This window comes from Patagioenas fasciata, chromosome 2 (genome assembly GCF_037038585.1).
Source record: "Patagioenas fasciata isolate bPatFas1 chromosome 2, bPatFas1.hap1, whole genome shotgun sequence".
In the NCBI taxonomy this organism is placed as follows: Eukaryota; Metazoa; Chordata; class Aves; order Columbiformes; family Columbidae; genus Patagioenas; species Patagioenas fasciata.
The window spans coordinates 166,544,075-166,568,082 of record NC_092521.1 but is presented as its reverse complement, the minus strand read 5'-3'; the positions used below and the strand labels follow the sequence as shown (position 1 = coordinate 166,568,082).

General features: G+C 45.1%; 1 protein-coding gene across 25 annotated transcripts in view; it reads left to right on the top strand.

The window, feature by feature from the left end:
- The first annotated feature begins 6,707 nt into the window (after positions 1 to 6,707).
- Positions 6,708 to 24,008, top strand: part of OBSCN (obscurin, cytoskeletal calmodulin and titin-interacting RhoGEF) — a 198,490-nt gene continuing 181,189 nt past the window's right edge. For 21 of the 25 annotated variants that reach the window (XM_071805408.1, XM_071805404.1, XM_071805396.1 and 18 more), the window contains exons 1-2: positions 6,709 to 7,207; positions 16,821 to 17,955. In XM_071805408.1, the coding sequence (XP_071661509.1) occupies positions 16,830 to 17,955 (1,126 nt within the window). In that variant the 5' untranslated portion in view covers positions 6,709 to 7,207; positions 16,821 to 16,829. Of the gene's footprint in view, positions 7,208 to 16,820; positions 17,956 to 24,008 lie in introns of all 25 variants that reach the window. The other 4 variants (XM_071805415.1, XM_071805414.1, XM_071805413.1 and 1 more) reach the window with 3 other exon arrangements.

The following is a 24,008-nucleotide window of genomic DNA, read 5'->3' as shown; positions in this document are numbered from 1 at the left end:
ATGGTCCTTACCCTTGGATGGAGGTCACCACCTCCCAGCCGCTCTCTCTAAGGGAAAGGAATGAAGTTGCGTTTAAGCTCAGCTTTGCTAAACTTAGAAAATGTCAAATGGCAAGAAGTTCTTAGCGTAAAACTTTGCTCAGTGTGATACACAATTCATACACAATGGCACAGCTCTAATTCTGTAGGCAGCTGGATTGTTTTGGTTATTTAAATACTCTGAAAAATACGCAACAAACAGACCTTAAGCCTATATGATTGGGTTTTTTTAAGTTATATTTTACTTGATTTGAAAGCTGGTTTTTGGTTGGTTGTCTTTTGGTTTGGTTTCGTGTGTGGAATTTGTTGGTTGTTTTTGTAAAGGTTTTTATTTTTTGTTTTATTTTCCCCCCATTCTCTATTGGGGAGCCGTGGTATCAAAATGCTGCACATGGGAGCAACCCAGAGCAGTGGGTTCAGGGTTTTCAGTTGTGTTTCTCTTTATTGCTTTGACCGTGTACACGATCATGGTTGTAAAACTAAATCTTAAATTCCGCTTTATGGCCACGCTTTTCCAGATTAAGGTTTTTTTTCCAACAGACTCATGAAAGTGCAAAAGCTTGAGTTCCTGATTATTTAACACGTCACCATTCTAGATTGTATTATTAGGTTGTATTATTATATTATTAATATTGAATGAGAACGGGGAATAATGCACAGCAGTGAACATTAAAGCAGTTGGCTTTGGAATTTATTAATTCATTATCATTTTTCGATGAGTGCGTTTGCAACGGGTCCTGATTCCATGGCAGCTTTTAACACATTCGTGTCTTGATTTGCCTTCGTGGCTTTGCTGTGGTGTCTTGAGTGAGGCAACTCTTTGTAAATTCAAGCTTAGTAGTTCACCTTGAACATTTATTATCAAACTCTGGACTGATACATTCCCAACCTTTTTAATAAGGTTTCGTGCTACGCTGACAACTTGGAATTAGCAGGATGATTTTGCTTTCTTTTAAAGCCGAGGAATGTGCCTAATGCAGAAACTTGGGTTGAACTGAATTTGTGGGTTTCTGAGAATATTGCGCCTTGTTTTATCCTGATCTGCTTGGATAGAAATAGAGCCTTAACCACAGACCATGATTTATTTCCTGTGCAATTTATCCATCTCAGTCACCAATTTGTTTTGTAGAACATTATATCAAAATCAGGCATCTCTTATTTTTTGGTAGCCATTGCTTTCTAATTAATTTTTTAATAACCTTGCCAATCAACTTCATCAGTCATATAGAACGGAAGGTCCTTATTTTCCTTCGTTAGCAATACTGTAATCAAAGGTGCAAAAATAAAAACATGTAATGTATGTTTGTAGTCTGTGCTGTTCTAGATTGAAAATGTATCAGGTTAGGAGCAAGTTTGATGAAAATTAGGAACTAGAGATATAAATCACAGAATGGACTGGGTTGGAAAAGACCTCAGAGATCATCCAGCCCAACCCTTGGTCCAACTCCAGTCCATTGACCAGATCATGGCACTAACTGCCATGGCCAATCTCAGTTTAAAAACCTCCATGGCCGGTGAGTCCAGCACCTCCCTGGGCAGCCATTCCAATGCTGACCACTCTCTCTGCACAGAATTGCTTTCTAATCTCCAGCCTCAATTTCCCCTGGCAGAGTTGAAGCCCATGCCCCCTTGTCCTGGGAGAAGAGCCCAATCCCCCCTGGCTAGAACTGCCCTTCAGGTCGTTCTAGAGAGTGCTGAGCTCAGCTCTAAGGCTCCTCTTCTCCAGACTGAACAAGCCCAGCTCCCTCAACCTCTCCCCATAGCTCTTGTGTTCAAGTCCCTTCCCCAGTCTTGTTGCTCTTCTCTGGACCCGCTCCAGCACTTCAATCTCTTTCCTGACCTGAGGGGCCCAGAACTGAACACAACACTCCAGGTGTGGCCTCCCCAATGCAGAGTACAGGGGAAGGATCACTGCCCTTGTCCTGCTGACCATGCTGGTTTGGATACAGGACAGGACACCATTGGCCTTCTTGGCCACCTGGGCACACTGTTGGCTCATGTTGAGCTTCAATTAGTACCCCCAGGGCCCTTTCTGCCTGAAATCCTTTTTGGTTGTTTGCCAGCTGAGCCTGAATAAGGAAAATATTTGCGTATTATATGTGAAAAGCTTGTTAGAGAGGAAGAACAAATCAGAGTCGACTTAATATTGTTGCCAGACAGAGATTGCTTTACATTTTTTTACTCTATAAAATAAAACCAATTGAAAACTTGTTTATGCACAGCGATACCTTAATGAGCATAGGTTTTTCAGAATTAGGCAATTTCCAATATATATATATATATATATGGGAAAAATAAGTTTCCTTTTATTTTTTATGCCAGATATAAAAAGATTGATAGTGTTTATATTTTAATATACTATTTGCTGTCTGTAGTGTATCTTTTACATGTTTGTCAGTCAAACTCATTTACTTAAAGCAGCAAATTTTACACTGTTAGTGAAATATTGAGGATTCCGAATTATATTTCGCAGATCTCTTTGGGGTGGACTTGGGTATTTCAGGGCCTTGGGACACCCAGACTTGTGAATTTCATCTGTTTTCCCTTTTTTCTGGTAGTGATTTCCTGTGCAACACGGGGATGCCTCGTGTAGCATAAAAAAACCATGTGCGGACACCTGGTTTCCACTAAACAAAAGGTACAATGATCAAAAGAGATTATAAGGTTTGTTGTACATGTACGGGAGTCGCAAAATTATGAAGATTCTATAATAAATCACAGCCAGTGTAATTTTTTACTATTTTTATTTATGTGGTTTAATTCCTTTTATTTAAATAATCAACTGTATTGTGTGTTTGTCCCTAATAAATAGTTACAGCTTCTTGTTTTGTTTAGTTCGACTCGCACTGTTGATCAGCTGCTGTTCTCCACGTGGGATGAGTTCGGTTTGGGGTAATTTTGCCTTGAAAAGGCACGTTACATGTTCTGCTTTAACACAGTTATGAAAATTAAACTTCACGTTTTACGAGACTCGTTTTGTTGCTTCAGTGAATTCTGTGGGAGAACACGGGGCATGTTTGGTTGACATTCGTTGCGCTCGGGGAATTATCTTTGCATCGGGATGTAAAGTTACGCATAGGCACGACTTGTGAAAATGTAGAATTGCATCAAATAGTTGAAAACAAAGGTCGGTCTTTAATTTTGCTAAGCTGAGCCCATCACACAATGCTGTTGGGAGGGGAAAGTCTTGATGGGTTGGGCACGTTTCTCCAACTAAATCCATTTAGCAAGTGTCACGGTGTCCCGTCCCAACAGATGGGGTGAGGGATGAGTTCACTCTGAACGCGACACGCGCCCTGATCAACAGATGAGATCGGGTGTGAGTTAACTCCGGGTAATTCCGCGTGTCAATGCGAAGTGCATGACGGACAGTCACTCTGGGGCTCCAATTATGAATGTACTAAAAGCACATGGTGGAATACAAATTACAGCAATCAGTGACTTGGCAAAAGCATGTTATAATATCACAAAACTTATCAATACATTGGCAGCAAAAGTACTTCTACTAATGATGGATTAGCAACAATTAGTAACTATAATACAAAACTTAACGAGACTTTAGCAGCAGAACTTACAATGGTATTGCTTTATATGTTTAAGAAAAAGGAAGAGAGAGAGGGAAGAGGAAAACTAAGATATCAGAAAGAGAAAGGGAGAGAGAGAGAGGGACAGTAAGATGTCACCACTCCATGGGTACATTGATCCCGTGATGACCTCTGGAGTTGGGGACGCATTGAAGATTTACATGCCGCCATATCATACGTGAAGTTGTTGTATAACTCAGTTCGTTTCCACGCGAGATAGGAGAAGGTGGTTCACCTCCTCCCTCTGCTCGCTCTTCATGCTCATTAGGAAGACTCTTCTGGAAATGGGTCTGGGGTCTTCAAACTAAGGGAAATTTCATGGTATTGACCAGAAGTGAGTTGTCTTGCCCGTCAGGGGTAGCTGTTGGTTCATGGTTTCTTCTGATAGTTGGTTGTCCAACAGATGGTTCATCTCTATCATCTCAATTAGGCCATGATGCCTTTTACAGCAACACTGTTAGTTGTCCTTATCTTCCAAGGCGTCTGCCTTCATGGCCATAAAACTTCAGGAAAGATAAGATGAGGTGTCATTTATCTCTTCCTCCCAAAGTAACAAAAACCAGATGTTTAAGGCATAACGAGGTCCTTTGTTCTGTTGAGGATGGGGGGAGTGCTTCCAGGTTGCCACACATGGTTTTGTTGGCAGCTTAGAAGCTACGAGAAGGAACAGAAGGTTCTGCTGAAGGTCCTAAAAGGCACTGGAAGCCAACGTGATTTACAAATCGGTGATGAGAATTTAGGTGAATGTAGGTAGATGGAAACCCTGGATTCTGGAATTGGACAGTGTGTCTACACGTGCACAGCAGGTAGGTTTAGACAATCAAAATAGATTTATTGCTGATACATTTTGAACATTTGCCTTTTTTTTGTTATTTAATCTGCTTTTTAGACATTTTTGAGCATCCCTTCAATTCCACACATAACACCCAGCGCTGTATGAACTTATATGCATTGAGATACCTCTTGATGACACGTAGATACTCCAGATTTAGGTGCTGGTTGGACTCAATGAACTTAAGGTTCTCATCCATCCAAAGTTATTATATGATTCTATATGTTGTGCCAGTTCAGCAGGTCGCATGGGCTGGGTTTTCAACTGATAATAGATGGAGCATAAGCCGAGTATCCCTGTAGTTAGAATGTCGATGTCTGTGCATGTTACTGGTTGCAAGTCAAGCATTTCGTGGCTAATACATGAATTCGTCTGGTTTGTGATTCCTTTTTCCCTTCACTCCCATCCCAAATCCCCAAATTTTTGCATTTCCCATATTTTGTAGACAACCGAGGAAGAACGTAGCGGAGCTTTCATGTGGCGCCACAGGACATGGATGTTCTGCCTCAAAGAATCAAGAGCAAAGGGCCATCACTTTGTTTGAACCGCAAGGATTTTGGTCACCAAGCACAGCCTGATATGTTGCGCAATAACTGAACCAAATTCGCCATCTTTGTGTAAAAATGTTGGACTGGAATAGCGGAAGCAGGGCAGGTTTGTTTGTGGGTTTCTGGACTCAAGTTTCCTTCATCCACTCCCAGCAGGTTGCTGTTGTTGCTGGTTTAGGCCTATGTTTTGTAAGTTGATTTTGGGGACACTACAATAAACTCCTTCTTTTCTGTTCCCTCCTGTTCTTTCCCTCCCCCCAATTCCCCTCCTTTCCGCCCCCTCCACCCCCTTTCTTCCCCTTCCCCCCACTTCTCCACCCTTCCCCTCCTTTCCCCCGCCTGGAGACCCCATTAGAGCCAGTGTGGAACAGTGCAGGAGATGCTGCTGCTTGCAGGAATAGACTCATTTTGGTTGGAAAAGCCCCTCAAGATCATGGAGTCCAACCATAACCCACCCCTGGCACTGCCCCATGTCCCTGAGAACCTCATCTCAGTCTGTTCAACCCCTCCAGGGATGGTGACTCCAGCACTGCCCTGGGCAGCCTGTTCCAATGCCCCACAGCCCTTTGGGGAAGAAATTGTTCCCCACATCCAACCTCAACCTCCCCTGGCACAACTTGAGGCCGTTTCTTTGTGTCCCTGTCTCCCCTCAGCTCCTGTTCTCCAGCTGAACCCCCCAGGTCCCTCAGCCGCTCCCATCACACTTGTGCTCCAGCTCCTCACCAGCTCCGTTCCCTTCTCTCAACTCGCTCCATCATGATCTGCTTCTAGAGAAATCCAACGTCCAGCTTCTTCACTCTAGAGACACCAGCCCTAGAACAGCTTCAGTGTTTCCTGCTGTCCAGCATCCTCATTCTTGGTCATCCCATTGCGTTAAGTCCATAGAGCCCTCCTGATCTTATTGCTTTTCTTCCTTGTCACCTTCTCCTTGAGTTCTTCTTTCAAGGAGATCCCATTTGCACTCAGGTCATGCTGGATGTCCTCCATGTTTTAGTTTTCGATAGCCCTGTGAACCCAATGCAAGACTTAGAAGCTTCGAGAGTTGATATTCTAAGTGTGTGTAAGGACACTGCATGGTTCTCTGTCTCTGGTCCCTCTGACTCTTCAATCACTGTTGTATCTCCAGCTGACCCAGGTCCTCAGACTGTGCAGCACGTTATCTGCTTTGTTTATTGCCAAAAATAAGCGTGTTGTAGTTCACTCCTGATAGCCCAGAGGGAAAGTGGTTGTGCGGGAGCCTGCTGGGCTCTGTTCTAGCTCCTCTAACATTGACAGAAATGACTTTAAATGCAAAATGCTTTGATTTATTGTAAGATTTGGTGCGAACTCCGTGTTCAGGAAATTGTTATAAAAACAGCAATTTTACTGGTAAACATAGTAAATATGATCTTGAGCCTCTAAGATGCAATGTTAGTGCCGTTTTTGCAGACGCTTTCCTGTGGTGAAAAGGCAGGGAGAGTCAAGCTTAGGTTAAGAAATGGAGAGATACACTTAGGTTTATTAACTTGCAGTTTATTCACCATTGTAACGACTCTTGCCTGGGCTGTTATAAATAAACCTACTATTGATCTGATGCCTTTGGAAAAGAATTCCTGGCTGGTGTGTAGCACTGATAAGTTGGCATCTGCCCGTTCCCGAGTCCCCGCGTCACATTTATCGCTTGGCTTTGGGACGGGCTCTTGAGGAGCAGTTCTAACCCACCCTGTCACCACGGTCTGTCCCCCACACCATGAAAACCACACATCTCTGATGGCTTTTGCCCCCCACCCACTCTCTGGACCATCTCAGCGAGTCCCTCAAACGATGCCCTTTCGTCTCTGTCTCTCTCAGGAAACTTGATCTCCCCGGTAAATGACACCCGGAGCTATTTTGGAGCTGGGCTGCGGAGGGAAAGCAAAGCACGTCAGCAATTTGACTGGAGGAGGACAACCCAGAAGAGGGGTGGGACGGCACAGCCTAACCCCCAGCAGCAAAGCCACCACCGGGGGACTCGAGGGGACCTTCTGCTGCGCGTCCCTGCCATCGCTGGGGTTTCTGTTTTATTTTCCTGAAGGGGAAAGGGACGGGGGATCCACAACCAACATGGTCTCCCCATGTCCTCTCTTCCCCTTCTCCCCTTTCCTTCTTTCGTCATCTCAGTAGGAATCGACTTTTTCTTACCCTGCCCAGAGCTTTGTTTCTCCTGAGACTCTGACAAGACTCCAGGTAAGACCTAAACCCTCGTCTAAAGAGCGGACCTGGGGATACAGGTGTCCCACAGAACATGGAGAATGTTGTTTTGTAGCTGAGGGAGGGGTGAGGTTATTCCCACAACATGCTGGAGTATGTCTTGTTTTATGAAATGTATTTGGAGCTGGAGGTACAGGCAGTAAATCCGTCCTTCTGGTCTGAACCAAATGCAGATTGCTTTGCTTAATTACTTCTGGCAAAAAGAGGAAAGACCAACCTCCAGAGGAGAGGAGAAAAGAAGGGAAAAGTCACATTTAAACCCATTCATTCTACCTGGTATATTTTGTCCTCAAATTGGAGATAGCAGTGTGCATGAAAAACCCGGACGTGGCAGAAAAGAATGTTTTAAAAAGTTGTATTTCCAGGGCATAATCTCAGTGCTGCTTTTCTCTTTAGCACGGGCTTATTTTCCCCCCTCTGAGCTTCTCTCCGGCGTCAATGCCGATTCACACCGCAACCCCCCACCCTCCTCGCATTTCTACAAATGGCTCTGATGAGAGATGGAGAGAGATGGAGCTCGACAGCTGAGGCTATTTTGGGCCGTACAGCTCAATGGGGTGGAGTGGCTGTAATGACAATGACATCCACTTGTTAAAATACAAGGGCTCAGGTCAGAGCCTCGCTGCTAATTGTCACCGAGGGGAATTCTTTGTCCCTGTGGGAGTTGTGACCCTGCAACTCTCTCGCGTAGGAAATCGCATGTGCTAAAACTGGAGGCGGTGTTTATAGCTTAATATCAGCGAGCTTATTGTTTTCTGTTGATGCAAAGGATTTAATTTGGTTCAGCACTGGTTTTGTTCATGCAAGGGAGAGAAAGGTGTATGTGTCTATGCATGTGGAGAGGACACGTGCATTAGCACAGCTGTGCCATAGTGTCACGGTATCATAGTGCTGCCAACTTCAGACGTATAGAAGTCCTGCCTTCCAAACCACGAGACCAATAAAGTAAGATAAATCGGTGTGAATCCACTGTTTTGCTGAACCTTTGAAGGTCACCTGGTTCAAGGTGCCAATCGTTGTCATCCAAGCAGACATTGGGATGCACCTAAGGGTCCAATTCCACCACAGCTGCTTCTTTCCAGGGGCTGTGGGTGAAGCAAAACCCACTTGGGTGAAATTTATCATTAAATTGTTAGAATTTACATCTCGCCTTTTCTGTCCCCAGGGTGGCAAACCCAGAATTTTTGTCTTTTCACTCCATTTGTCTCCTGCTTTCTCACCCCTATGGAGCAAGAATGAGCATCGCTATGTGCTTGAGACCTCCCTTGTGATGCAGCCTTTTTCTTACACATTGACAGAGCAGCCTGGGCACATTTAGACTCAGAAAAATAAAAGGAAAAGATGCTGCTATTGGAGTCTTGATTAGCAAAGGGGGTGATTTGAACAGCTTTAGTCCTCCAGAAGGGTCTGGGGTTGTTTGTAGTTCCAATAAAGGGGGAATCTGAAGTGAACCGCCTATACTGTAGGAAAGGCCAAGTAGGACCAAGTTCCTTCCTTGCATGGAACTTTCTGAAGCTACTGATGGAAAGTGATTGCTGGCCATATGGTTACAAGAGGACTGAGCTTTATAAGCAGTAGGTTTGTATCAAAGAGGAAAGATAATACGTGCTTTAACCACATAAATCTTCTAAGTGGCTTCAATCTTCTATGTTTTACATTAAGTGTACGCTTACGTATGTGACTGGAAGGTGATCTGACTGCCTTGCTTGCTTGTGTGCTCAAACCATGCCATTTGTCCTTGTTTCTTGTTGGAATTTTCTAGTGGTTTCTTTGGCTCTGTTGTTCACTACCATTCATTAGAAATATTCAGATTATTGATGAACTATGAATACCAGGAGGATAAGGTGATGCAAGTCCCTTCCTAGACAGTTGCTGCGCATTTAGCCCTGCCCTGAAGGTCAGAAATACAAGATTGCCCTGCCTTGCGCTTACCCATCTCTTTGCTGAGGGTTGCTCACCAGGTTTAACACTACGTTAGCCGCTGACCTGCTGTGACGTTTCCCTTCATGTCTCTCATGGACTTTGGCTTGCTATGGAGGTCGTAGGTGGCAGGGAATACAAATAGACTCATTCTGAATTGAGCTAGAACCTCATTGCAATAGGCTTAGTTTATTTTAGGCACACGGCTTTCACTGTGTCCAACATCTCCTATGGTGCAGGGAGACTGATCCCCCAAACCAGCACAGAAACCTCCTCCATCTGCTCATCAAATGACCTTTGGACATACCAGAATCCGTTGTCCCTCACTGAAGTGGAATTTAGAGCAGCCCAAGCTAAGCTCCGAGTCCAGCTCTGAGTCCTGCTCTGGTGAAACCGGCGTCAGATGAATTCTGCCGCCTTGGATTAGTGCATCGGCGCAAATCTCTGCTTACCCCTGATTTAGAGACGTAACGGGGATGTAGAACTGGGTGTGCTGGTGTGCATTTCACCCATAAAGCACACTGTGATGGCTTCTAGGAGCCCACCCATGCCCATTTGATGTCACTGAGCTTGCAGCTGACACTGGACATTTCTGCTGTGTCAAAGTTGTCCATTCCCTGGGAGGGTGTTAGGAGTAATAGAGCAGCTGGGTTATTGCTGGTTTCCCTCAGCAGAACTTCAAACATCAAAGGAAATCTGCACTTTCCATTTGATGACCCATCAACTTCCCTTCCCGCCCACAGATTCTGCTTTCTGACATTTTAAAATGGGATAAAGCATACAGATAGGTCATGTAAACTGCAGTAATACCAATGCTGTCTTGATTTTTGTCTGGAACTTCTGTTTTATTGGTATTCTGTGAAAGCTCAGGACCCAGAGGCAGGAGGTTCCCTGTGGATCTTGCCTTTCCCATCAGGAGTGCAAGGCTTAACAGTGGGTATTGTGAAGAAAGTCCAGAAACATGAGCTATAAAGGCAACAAAAAGACCCCAAATCAACAGTTTGGGCAAAGAAAGGGTAAAAGAGGATTGAGAAAATGAGCAAGCAATCACATGATGGGTCTAAATGCGCTGTCATGAGAACCTCTGTGTTCCTGATCTGTATTTGGACTTCAGTGGCCTTAGGTTCAGGTGCCTGTCCTCACCTGGGCTTTGCATCCTCAAAGTCTCTGGTTACTTGAGGCCACATCTGTCTTGGGAATGTTTTACGAGATGGATAGTCTGATGCTCTTTGCCCAGAGCTGTGGTGGACAGGATTCTCCTTTTAACGACTGGATGAAAGGCTTGGACAGAGAATAACCTGCCATGCCTGTCCTCTCTCATGCCAAAGAGCATCATGGAGCATCATAGGACAGAAATGGACCTGTTGGTGAGGGGTAGAGGAGCCACAGAAATGATGCGAGGCTGGAACAGCTCTGCTGGGAGGACAGGCTGAGAGAGTTGGGGTGTTCAGCTGGAGAAGAGAAGCTCTGGGGAGACCTTATTGGGGCCTTTCAGTGCTTAAAAGGGGCCAATAAGAAAGATGGGGACAGACATTTTAGCAGGGCCTGTTGTGATAGGACAAGGGGTGGTGGTTTTAAACTAAAGGAGGGAGATTCAGGCTGGACATGAGGAAGAAATTTTTAAAATGGGGGTGTTGAGAGCCTGGCCCAGGTTGGGCAGAGAGGTGGTGGATGAACCATCCCTGGAGACATCCCAGGCCAGGCTGGACGGGGCTCTGAGCAACCTGAGCTGGTGAAGATGTCCCTGCTCATGGCAGGGGTGGCACTGGGTGACTTTTGGAGGTCGCCTCAACCCAAACTATTCTGTGATTCTATGGTCATCACAGGCTGATGACTGCTTGAGGGGCAATATACCATGGTGTGGGACCTCTGTCTTCTCAGAGGTTGTTGAAGGCTTTACAGATGCAGCTCAACATTGATGAAGCAACATGAAGCCAACCCATGGGCCAGCAGAGCACAGCAAATCATTGCAGGAGATCAAGGGAGTGATGGCACCACCATCAGGACTCTCCATCAGGACTTTCCATCTCCTGATGAGTCTCCCGATGAGCATCACCTCAGACTACTCCAGCAGGAACTGAAAGAACTGGTGTGATCTGTGGTTGTTCTCGTTGCCAAGGGACTTGCTCTCTTCTTCCATGGGGAGGCAGGTGTCGGGCAGAGAATGAACGTGGTGAGGACAGGAAGGGGTCAGAGGCCTTGATTGTGTGTTGGTTCCTGACCAATGTTTTGATTTATTTGCACTGACACTTGCGCCTCTTTCCCCTACACATAAAACAGTGAAAATGTGAATGAATAAAGACATAAGCAGAATTACAAAGACTGCTGCTTTGCCTTGGGCGTGCTCAGAAATACCCAGATGGGAATGTGATCTCTACTGCAAATGATTAATCACAGAGGGATTATAAGGCGAAATATGACACTGGGAAATGTCTGTAGGATTAATTGGAAAGGGCATTTGCATTGACGAAGTTTATTCATGCTTTGTTGTCAGTCCTGTCGCTTCCAAGGGAGCTGTCCTGGCATTGCAGAGTTACTATTTTTTTTTCTATTTAAAGTTTGAATGTACATACAAAGAATCTGAATTAGTGCAGTCATTTACTAAATTGATTAACAAGTCACACTGTAGAAATATTAAATCTTGTCCTTTCTGCATGTCCACAAGGCTGTCCTCTCCCTCTTAGTCCTAATCTATTCATCAGCCTAATGGAATGTGATGGATTTTATTCTATTTAAACTTATAAAGTGTAGTTGATCTAGTGCAGCCTAAACTGTTCTGTTAGTGAGATACTTATTGCGGCTTCATCCTTGCCACAGGTTAGGGTTTCATGCTTGTTGCTGGATTTCATGGTTTCGGTGTCCCTACAGCAAGGTTTTCACCCCAATTTTCAGACAGGGACCAAAGATACAAGAGTTTGAATTACTTTCTCATTATGATAAATGTAAGCCAGTGGCAGAGGAAGGAATAAACCCCATTTTACTTTCCCACCATGTTAGAAATTAAAATAATACTGATGAGGACACTCTGTTTTCACTAATTCTTGGATTTTCTTCTGGCATAATGGCATAAGAAACGTTGGGTGTGAGGGCACGTGGTGAAAGCTGGTGGAGACGAGGTGTGCTGTAAGACCACAGCATGGGCCATGGGGTCCTCACCTTGGACCAAGAGATCTGTGGGGACAGTGGCTTGTACCCCATGGAGAGAAGTGAGTTGCAAAACAAAGGTGGGTGTTTGGGAGAAATGGGAGCGGGAGGCTGGACCTTGAGTCTATGATCACCAGAAAGAAGCATCTTGGATGGATTTTCTGCACCAGTCTGGTCCAGGAACAAAAGCAATAGGCCCCTGATGTATCAGTTTCCCTGTGCTTGAATTGTTCTTTACTATCAGAGGTGCTAATGAGCAGCTGGGGCTTGTTTGGGCGTTGTTTGGCACCAGAGGGCAGGGGAGGAGGATGCACAAGAGCTTTGGGAAGTGAGCGGCATCCCTGCTCTCATCTTTGTAAGAACCAGGCTTTGAGAGTGCCCACCATGTCCCACGCAGGAGAGATCTCCTCCAGATTTGGGTGCACCTCCTGTGGACAAGGTGAGGAAAATTTAAAAGAGGCCTATAAGAGAGATGGGGACAGATTTTTTAGCAGGGCCTGTTGTGATAGGACAAGAGGTGACGGTTTTAAACTAAAGGAGATTCAGGCTGGACATGAGGAAGAAATTTTTTACAGTGAATGTGGTGAGAGCCTGGCCCAGGTTGGCCAGAGAGGTGGTGGATGAACCATCCCTGGAGACATCCCAGGCCAGGCTGGACGGGGCTCTGAGCAACCTGAGCTGGTGAAGATGTCCCTGCTCATGGCAGGGGTGGCACTGGATGAGCTTTGAAGGTCCCTTCCAACCCAAACTGTTCTGTGAAAACAGCAAACATGAGGTTTGAGGGAAGCCACCATTTGCTGAAGGATCAATGTCCGGCAACCAAGGAGGCACCTCTTGGGTCTGTAGCCATCTATGTGCTCCAGACTCTCCTCCATATTATGTAGAACCCACGTCAAGGAGAAGTAAAGCAAGTTTATTTTCTGCTCTTTTTGATGCTATGGATTTGAAGCTGAAAATGATTCAGTAACACACCTGTCAGAAACAACTCAGGACCTAGGAAGGATGAGACATGGCAGTGTCTTCTGGAGATGGATCCCAGTGCTTTGATGACACGGTGCAGCCTTCAAGTTAAAGACTCAGAAAGATTAGGACAAGAGCTCTGAGCCTGTGTTTTGCTTGTTAATTCTTAGTTAACGTAATGAATGTTACTGCTGGATTTTCCAGAGATGAACTTGAATCCCAGCATCCCCCTCTGAACATTGGAATGGTCCTTCCTAAATTAGCAAAAGACTCATTGTCAATGAATTGACTTCAGTGGAAATTTCCACTGACTTCAATGTACTTTGGCTCAAGCCCAAGGCTCCTGTCTGCATCTTCTAAGCATTCATGCAGCTTCTCTACTCGCAGCTTTGCAAGTGTTTATGGAAAATGGATTTTAAAGCTTGAGTGAGGACAGAGGATGAAGGTGGTAAGAGAGACTAAAGAAGTGCAAACTAGTTCACAGATTTCTAGACCAGCTTGAGACCAAGAGAAAAACAGTTCTGTATATTCACCACAACTAGTTTTGAAGGTGACCACTCTACAGAAAGACAGTTGGTCTCAGCACTAATGACTGCAAGTCAATCAATCCTTGTACTCTTAGTGTTTACTAAGAATGATTTTTCCCTGTTTTTTGTTTTTGTTTTTTTCAGATTTAAGTTTTGAAAAAATGTTATTTAATTTCTAAGGATTTTTGTTGCAATAATGAAATTTGCTTGATACCAGGAAACAAAACCAACCAAAACTGAATTAGTTTAGAAAGGATCAATTTTATATAAAGGGAAAAGTCTTTCACTGCTTCTTAAGCATTTCATATATTCTTTGGAGAAGGAGACAGAGGGCAGGATGTAGTCTGTTTTTCCTGTTAAATATAGAAAGAAGACTATGTTTCGTTTTGCCTTAGATCTGTGGCTCAAATGAAGCTTGAAGGTTATCTCAGCTGTACCATCTTCAATGATAATAATGATTATAACAACTACCATTTAGTATTTTTGTGCCACCTCTTTCCCAGTATTTAGTTTTATGGCAATTCATGTCTTTCAATTCCCAGAAGTGTAAATGGAAAGAAAAATTGCGATCTGTTATTAATTTTCATGCATGATTTGCCACATACTCCAGCAAGTACACTGCCATATATACACCGTGCATACAATTATTTGCGAGACCATCTCTGTGTTGATATGAAGAAGAAATGGGAGAGGAGACAAGAGACTGGGAAAATCTGTGATTTCCCAAGGTCATGCAGCAGGTCAATCCAACCCCCACTCCCTGGTGCCATCAGTGATTTGCACCTCAATGCTAATGCACTGCAACAGGAGCTGGAGGAGGACGGAGGAGAATAACAAAACATCTGTTAAAATGATAACTCAAGAAATGAAAGCAGGTTTTCGGCTGGCTCCTAGTGATTAATACTGGAGGTGCGGGGGAGATTGTGTGAGCATCTGCCATTGGGTGCGAGAGGGAGTGGGTTTGTGGCCGTTGAGGAAACCAAACTGCTGTAGGATTAAGAAGGATATTTCTGCTGTGGTGGCTGGTTATTATTTCCTCTCTGAGTTACTTACAACACAGAGCACACTGGTTGTTTTGCTTTTTTTGTGGCATTTTGAATGTGAAAAAGCAGAGATGTGAGAGCAGCATAGCAGTCCCACTGAGCAGAGGTTGTTTGGGTTGGAAGGGACCTTCAAAGCTCATCCAGTGCCACCCCTGCCATGAGCAGGGACATCTTCACCAGCTCAGGTTGCTCAGAGCCCCGTCCAGCCTGGCCTGGGATGTCTCCAGGGATGGTTCAGCCACCACCTCTCTGGCCAACCTGGGCCAGGCTCTCACCACCCTCAGGGGCAATAATTTCTTCCTCATGTCCAGCCTGAATCTCCCCTCCTTTAGTTTAAAACCATCACCCCTTGTTCTATCACAACAAGCCCTGCTTAAAAGTCTGTCTTATCTTTCTTATCAGCTCCTTTTAAGCACAGAAAGGCCGCAATAAGGTCTGTAGTAGCTTGGAGAGAAATGGTGCACTCAAATCTTCCCAGCAGGGGTTCCAGAGAGACTTGGAGCTGAGACACTTCTTTCCTTACAGAGCATTATCAGCAGGTCTAATCCTGGTCCCAGAGAGAGTCAGCTGGTGCACGGTTACTGGTGTTAATGGGGTCAAGACCAGGCTTTTTGCTGTTCTATACTTATCAGAGTAAATGCTAGCCAATTCACGGAAAAGGGCTTCCCGGAGGATTAGATCTAGCAGAAGGGAAAGGACACCCAGGAGTCCATGTAAGGAGCAGTGAAGAATTAAGAATAGTTTGTGTGTTACATGGATTTCGGGGGGACTCTGACGATGGTTGTATCCTCTGCATTACTCTCCAGCTGCACAGGGATGGGTGGGCTGTGTGTATGAGTGATCACGACCATAAAGATTAGCGCCTTTGATTGGTTTTGGTTTTCTCGGGACACAAAGGCACCAGAATTGCCATGAGATTTAATTTCAACACTGCCTGAGCCTTGTCCCCTTGCTAGTCCATGTCACCAAACAGCTGCAGGCTGGTGTGCAGCTCTCCCAGAGAGCAACTAGCGATAAACGTACGATGAGACGTCTTCCCTGTAAGCCCTAAGACACGTGGGGTTTTTTTGGAGAAGCTTGGCGCCATCTGGATTGCTGCGAGAATTCCCTATGGTGGTTCCTTCGTGTGGCTTTGCGCTCCTGTATACGTGGTGTGTGTGCATCAAACCATGGATGTGCACCAAACCGACCCCCATTGCAGCTGTGTCTGGCCCTACAACATCTGGATGAAGCCGTAAATAAGGTGTAGATATTTACTGGCTTCCATTGCCCTCAAAGTATCTGTATCTCAGTGGTTGCGTTGAAGAGAAGCTGGGAATAGAGAGAAATATAATCAATAATACGACAGGCATATCTGTGTATCCTCCTAAAGGCTGGTCCCTGCAGGAGAGGGGTTCACCATAAGGTCTGTGTGAACACAGAATAATCAGAGAGGGCAAGAGGAAGAGATGGAACATATTGAAGAAGCAGAATTTTTAAAAAATGCAGAAAACAAGGCAATGTGGCAGAAAAACTGAAAAGAGCAAGAGCAACGAGATAGAAAAAGAGAGAGGAAAAGGAAGAGGACATGAGCATGATGGAGGAGGTATCTTGATAGGTAGACACATCTCTCAGGATTAAAATGTCCATTTGTTTCACTATGGCTACAGAACTAGCCCCTATGTTATACAGAGTGCAAGTCACTTTCCTGGTGCCAAAGCTGAGAGGGACCATCATGTTCTTTCTGTATGAACTGCCCAAAGATGTGTATTTGACCCACGCACTCCTGTGGGGAAGTGAGTTACCTTATCCCTCCGCCTTTTATTGAGCTCAAATCCAAGAAATGTGCAAGACTTAAAATATTCTGAGGCCTTCTCACTCCTAATGAGAAGGACAATGAAAATGTGCCCCAACTTGTTCTAGACAACAAATGTCCTGATACCATGGAATACAGCAATTCTTTGCCTGCACCATCTAATTTGCTCTTTATTGACACTTTTTTTTCTCACCCTTCAGGAAACCAAGATGGATTACAGCTCGTTCAGTGGAGTCCCCCGGTTCTTGACCCGGCCTAAGGCATTTATGGTGTCTGTGGGGAAAGATGCCACCCTGAGCTGCCAGATCATTGGAAACCCCATCCCAGTTGTGAGCTGGGAAAAGGATAAACTTCCAGTCCAGTCTGGAGGGAGGTTTAAAACCACAGAAGATGGGGATCTCTATAGGCTAACAATCTACGATCTGAGCCTGGAGGACAGCGGACAATACATCTGCCGGGCCAAGAATACCATCGGGGAAGCTTTTGCAGCTGTCAGCATCAAAGTTGGAGAGGAGACCACAGTAACAGAGTCAGCCCCCTACTTCATCCAGAAACCCTCCTCCATCAAAGTAACGTTGGGAGAAGATGCCATGTTCAAATGCAAAGTCCAGGGTAGCCCTCCCCTCTCGGTCAACTGGGAGAAGGACGGGAGACACCTGAGGAACCGGGCTGATGCTGGTCGCTTCCAGATTGAGTCTGTTGGGGAGTCAAACGCTCTCACCATCCAGTGTGCCCGGCTGGGGGACAGTGGCACCTACACCTGCCGAGCAGAGAATCCCATCGGCTCTGCCAGCGCTTCGGCCGCGCTGGTGGTGGAAACACAGGGCTCTTCCAACCCGGGCAGCAGCAGCCATTTCGATACCAGCTGCGGCAAGACGGCATCTTTGTTGTCTCACTTGCAAAAGAGGCGGGAGGAGATCAGGAAGATGGACATCTCCCATGGAGGTCTTGATTCAACATCTGCCCACTCTTACTCAGAAGGGTTGTCCAGCTTTGGCTACGGCCTCACCCGGGACTATGAGAGGGCAGCTGGATTTACCACCAAAGGTGCCCGCAACGCGACTTTTGGGACGTTGACACGCACGTGCAGCGTGACAGAGGGGAAGCACGCCAAGCTGAGCTGCTACGTGACGGGCGAGCCCAAGCCAGAGATCGTGTGGAAGAAGGACAACGAGGTCATTTTGGAAGGGCGGCGGCATGTCATCTACGAGGATGACCAGGAGAACTTTGTGCTGAAGATCCTCTTCTGCAAGCAGATAGACAACGGGCTGTACACGTGCACGGCCTCCAACCTGGCAGGCCAGACCTACAGCTCCGTGCTTGTCACTGTCAAAGGTGGGTGTTCATGTTTCTCGCCAGGGTGGGCTTGCCTGCAAGGAGACAATGAGGTTGGTAAAATACTGTCCCAGGTTGGCCAGAGAGGTGGTGGATGCCCCATCCCTGGAGACATCCCAGGCCAGGCTGGACGGGGCTCTGAGCAACCTGAGCTGGTGAAGATGCCCCTGCTCATGGCAGGGGTGGCACTGGACGAGCTTTGAAGGTCCCTTCCAACCCAAACTATTCTGTATGAATAGAAGCCCTGCAGCTGTAAACAGAGTGAAGCACCAGAATAGATGACCTGGGGAGAGTCTAAACACTGGGGGGTTTTAGGAAGGGATCAGTCAGGGATGGATGCTACAGAACTGGCTGGTTGTGGTGTAGCTCGGACAAACCAGATCTCTAAAGATCCCATCTATCCTGGTTTTATAGTAATCTGAGAGACCTGTTGCCATCCCCTGGAACAGGGACTGCTAAAGCCCCATCTCACCCTCCTTTATATTTACTGCGGGGTTTAGTACGACCAACACACACAGACCCTTTAAGTGGAAGTGGAGGAAACTCCTCCGTGCAAGCTGTGTCAGGCTGCCTTGGATCTCTTGGGGGACCTACTCCAACTCTAATTACAGTCCATCTCAGTTTTCCTGTACAGAGTGACCCACTGGCAGCCTTGTTTTTGCCAGGCCTCTTCAGCCTTTTCCCAGCTTGTGTTGCTGGATAGCCTGTAGTCCTCATGTGCCTCCAGAGCCTTACTAGGTCCAAGATGCCTCTGTTTGCTGTGGTCAGTACTGACGATCTTGCCTTCAGAGGGTCCCTCATCACCGGTGGAGGTCAGGTCAAGTTCTTCAGAATGTTGACAAAACTGTGACACACATATTTTCGCAAAGGATGCTCTAAATTTTCAATCTGTTCTCCCATTTGGCGAGGTTACAGCAACCAGTTTGCAATGAAGGCAGCACCTGTAAATTAACTCTCAGATGTAAAAGGCTTTGCCACCTGAGTGGCAAAGTGGATGCTTTTGACTGGCTGCAAAATGAATTTGAATTCCCATTTAGTTTATTTAGTTTTCTGGTTTCGGTTTTCCAGCCTTTTCCTTTCACCCTCCCCATCTTTCCCGTCAGTGACTCAGTCCCCGTGTCCATCAGTGACACCTGATCCGTGGAACTCGCTGGCACTTGTCCCAGTCCTTGCCATCCCTTGGAGGTGCTGAGTGGTGTTGGGAAGGGCATTTGTCCTCTTCCATAAAGCTGTGATTACCTCATGAGTCAGAACTCGGAGCTGGCCCTTGGGTGCTTGTTCACTTTGAGAACAGCTCAGACTCCATGACTTGCCCAACACCTGTCCTGCAAAGACAAACACCCTCCTCTCTTCTCATGCTTGTTTTATTATTCCCAATGGACGCAACCTGTTCCAAAGGAGGCAGGGAAAGCATGCGAAGCATCAGGTCTGTGAGGAAGCACCATGGGAAAAAGTCATTGATCTATGTCTATCATCAAGAGACGCCTGTGAGTCGGAGAGCTGAAGTGGAAATGTTTATGGTTTGTTTCTTTGTTGTACTGTACCATGTTGGGCTTTCTGACCAGGCCGAGGCTGCCATGGAAAATCTACGTCTGTTGGTTAAAATTAGGCTCTGAATAATGACTCTCCTTTGTGTCACCAGAAGTCCTTCTCAGCCCTCCATAGATAGCTCAGAATGATGTAGTAATGAATGACGGGAGCTTTTAATTCTGCTGTTTATGCCACTGGTGATGCCATTAGCTCATTTGCCATCATGTTTAGGGGGGGTAGGTCATCTCGACACACAACCTTCTCTTTCCACAGTCATGTTTAAGAAGATAAATTCTCCAAGTAGCCACCCTTGGTAAGCACCATGCTGGTGAGGTGGTCTTTCTGCAGGTAACAGCATCTTTTGTAGAGCCCATGATGCCGCATCCGCAGCGTGTGTATACAGGAAAGATGAGCTTCATGGGTTTTAAATATGATCTGGAATTTTGCTTCACAGAATTTGAACACAAGAATATGAGTGAGAATATTTATGGGTCTTTTAAGAGTAATAACAAAAGCAAAAGACTACCTATCCCAGCACCCTGTCTATACGGTGGTTCTTAACAGACTCAGGATACAGGATGTGGTACAGGTCAAACCTCTCCTCTAGCTTGCCTCATATTCTGTCAAACTAGATCCTAGACCTAGAGACTCAACACGTTTGTAAGCATTTGCTGAACCCAGGCCTTCAAGATCATTGAGCTGAAAAAAGAAGAGATTTTTGAGCTGTTTCTAAATGAGATGTAGTGAATCAGATATAAATCTCAAAGGAGAGGCTACAGAGCAGAATGTCACTCTCAAAATTAAGGAAAACCAAGAGTTGATTACTCTGATTCAGAAATGTGCTGGATTCTAATGTCTAGAGCAGGGATAAGAGATGAGGTTCTCAGGGACACGGTTAGTGGTTGACTTGGCAGTGTTGGGTTAACGATTGGACTGGATGATCTTAAAGGATGACCTGAAAGATTTTATGATTTTTGGCAAACCAAAGAGCGGAGAGGATGGGAGGAACACAAATAACCGACTTGAATTTCCTGAAGGCTTTGGAGGTGTCCTGAGGCCATATGTGAAGCCAGAGAGAGCAGCATGCAGGTCCCCAGCCTTGACCCTGGGCCAAGCAATGCTCATCCAAATCCCTCAATACAGTAACCAGATACTGTATGAAAAGGTTAAAGGTTGCAAGCCAAACAGGAGAGAGACTAGAAAAACAGGCTGGTGCTGAGGCCACTGTATTCCTCTCTGACCTGAAGTGATTTTTTGGATGACCGTGGTAGTCACACTTGAAATCTGAAAGGGAACCTGAGCAACATGGAGGTAGAAAGGAAACTTGGAAAGCGCAATAACTAGGAAGAAGACCAAAGGCACGAGATGGTGGAAGCTTGTACACAGATCTTTAGATATCTCCCTTTGGAAAGATTCTTTATATTCTTACTTTCACTGGATCATTTTTCTTAGTCAGAGGGACAACTTGCCTCTGGAATAATAAATGTAGAGCTCATGAGAAGGCCAGGAACACGCAAGAGGAAATGTTGGCAAAAGAGAAGACCAGGTCAAGCAGGCAGATATGTCTTGAGAAGGTTAAGAAAACATTGGCTTGTTTGCAGGCTGCACCTATTCTTAGCAAAATATGTGTTAGCAGGACCTGCTTTTAAAAAATAACATCATCTCATTGCTAGTTTGGTTGGTATGGATCAAACAAAAATCCTATGACACTCTGGAGAAATATGTTCTCCAGACAAGCAGCCAAATTCATATCTGATCTAAGCTCTTGCAGTTTCCTGCTAACTCCATGAGATGCTCTTGCTCAGTGCTCTGTGGTATTTTGCTTTGCTGTTTCTATCTCACGTTTTTCCCAATAGGCAGGTTTTGGTAGCTCTTTTATTTTATCTCTTTAGAAAAGTTGCTACCTTCATTATATTCCTTTAGTGGGTATTTCTGCTTTGGCTAAAAACGGACTAGTAGAAAAAAAACTGTACAGTCAATAATAATAATAATAATAATAATAATAATAATAATAATATCTTATTGATACTAGAGATTAATTTGTTTTATATTGTGGGAGACACAGCCCAGCTGTGAGAGCATCCTCAGGAAAGGATACGGTCCAGAAACCATAAAACCACAGCTTCCAAAAAGCACCAGAGCAAATCACGTTTCCTCTCCAGTCATTCTGACACAAACCACCAAGATTTTTCCAAGGGACATTTGAATAATTCTTTTGAGCAAAATCAGCATATTGCTGTGGAACTGAGAGATCAGAAATCACCTTTCTTGCTAAAATAATTTCTAACCAGCTCTGATATTTATAGGACCTGGAGATGGGGTTTGGTGGTACTTCTTATCTGAAACAGAGAGTCCTTGTGAGAATTATATCACATGTAACCTCAGCTGAACACTCTTTCAACTTATCTTACAAGAACGTTTTCAGATATTATGAACATTTTGGATAATACGGAAAATGGTTGATAGCTAAATGGCTTTATCTTCTGTATTAGTCATACTTGACACAGGCTTATGTTGAGAATAACCATGTGAAAGGGTAATAAATGACAAACAGGCACTTAGAAATGAACAGTCAATATTTATGGAGTCTGTCAGTTCAAACGTAATGTAATTATCTGCAGCAGCTCTTATCGATGTGCCCATAGTAGTTGTGACACAGAATATTTCTGAATTGTGCTGCATGCTGTACAAACAAGAGGGGATGCCTACGTTAGAGAATTTACAATGTAAATGTTGAAATCTTGCAGTCTGCAAGTCAGTGTGGGGTGAAAGAGAATAACAGAGGTCTCTGCTTAACCCACTATGCTGGCCAGTGGGACCATAAGTGTATTTATTTGTTTTCACATTTAACTAGTTAAGTTACTACACTGAAAGTTAATACACTGGTGTAAAGTTTAGTGTTTCCTTCCTCAGAATAAGTCTTCTTCATGTAAATATTACATGGTTGTATACTCAGGCTGTGTTGATTGGTTTAATAACAAGGACGATGAGCCACTTGCCTTTCTCAGAACTTTCCTTGAGGTCTGGGTTGCCTATTAATCAGCTGGAGACACTGTCTCCTCTTGGCCAGCTCTCTGAGCATCTCATCTGACGTGGGAAGAGGGCTGGTCACGGGCCAGATTAATTGTTTGGGACACCTATTCTGAAGAGGCCTGTGGTCCTTCTCTAGTCCCCTGGCCAAAGTTAACCCCTCTGTCTGACCAGGTACATGATAGACCATGAAGATGTATTCAGGAGAACGCTGGTGGGTTTTGAAGCCTCTCTGATGTCTCCAAGGCAGTAAAAGCGGTGGGCTGGGTGAATCCCCAGCTTTGATTCAGTTTATCAGCTGCTGTCTCTCTGAAGCCCTCTTCAGAATGAAATTAGACCTGTGTGCACATGTCAGTTGGACGAAAGCAAAGTTGTTTTCAGAGGATATCTGTGACCCCAAGCTGCCAAAGATAGCCCTGCACCTACTTTCCCTGGCTGGAAAAGCAACGCTGTTACTGCAACACAAACAAAGCAATCAACCAACTCTTCTTGTGTTTGTGTATTTAAAAATATATATATATATATATATATATATATATTTTTAACCTGAGATACTGCTTAATGACTGTAAAGGGAGAGGGGTTAATGATATGACCGCTTGCTCCAAGTATGGGAATACACTTGTGTGCTTCTCAGGTGCATCTTGTGTTTCTCTCTGGCTCTTGGACATGTCCGTGTGTCCTCAGCATCAGATCCAGGCTCCCTCCCATCTCACGCAGCAACACTGGAGACCAAGAGATTAATGCTCTCTTGATCTCATCTTCTTGTTGTTCCCATGGCATGAGAATTTCCACTTGCTGCGTTCCCCCTGACTGCATGGGGTGCTTTCCAGAGGTTATATATGGGATTGTAGGGCAGGAGACTGAGTTGGTTAAAGAAAAAAGGATAATTAACATGTGGAGCGTGGGGAAAGCAGGTCTGTGTAACCATAGCTGAAGGCTTTTCAAGGCAAGAATTTGATTTGACTTGAACTGAGGTGCCTTAAGGCAAAACATACTTTTTAAGAAAATAGTCAAGTGGACACGGTGAGCTAGAGTCACCTTCCTGTTCCTCAAGGTGTTGTGCGTGTTCCCAGCTGGGTTTTAATCTCAGGACAACAACCAAGGTAGCTGGTATTTGCTCCAGGTGTCCTGTCTAGCCTTTGGGGTCTGAAATCTGTATCCACGTTCTGCTCAGCCAGAAGTGATGGGAGATGTTTATGTGGCAGCTGCAATCGTGGCTGTGCTAGGGGTGGAATGAAAGACCCACAAAACTGAACGCGTGAGTTTCCAAGGCTTGAGTTCAGAAAAGAGCAAACTGGATCAAATACAGCACTGGCCCCATAGCAGCTCGTGTCCTAATGGTGGGGCAGGAGGGGGCAGCTAATGGACTCAGTTAGATGCGGAGCTACTAGATGTGAATTTTACAAAATGGAAGCTCCTGGAGATCAAAGCTTGGATCAGGGATGTTTGAGGACCTTGATTTGTGTTTCTCCGGCCTCTAGAACTTCATGA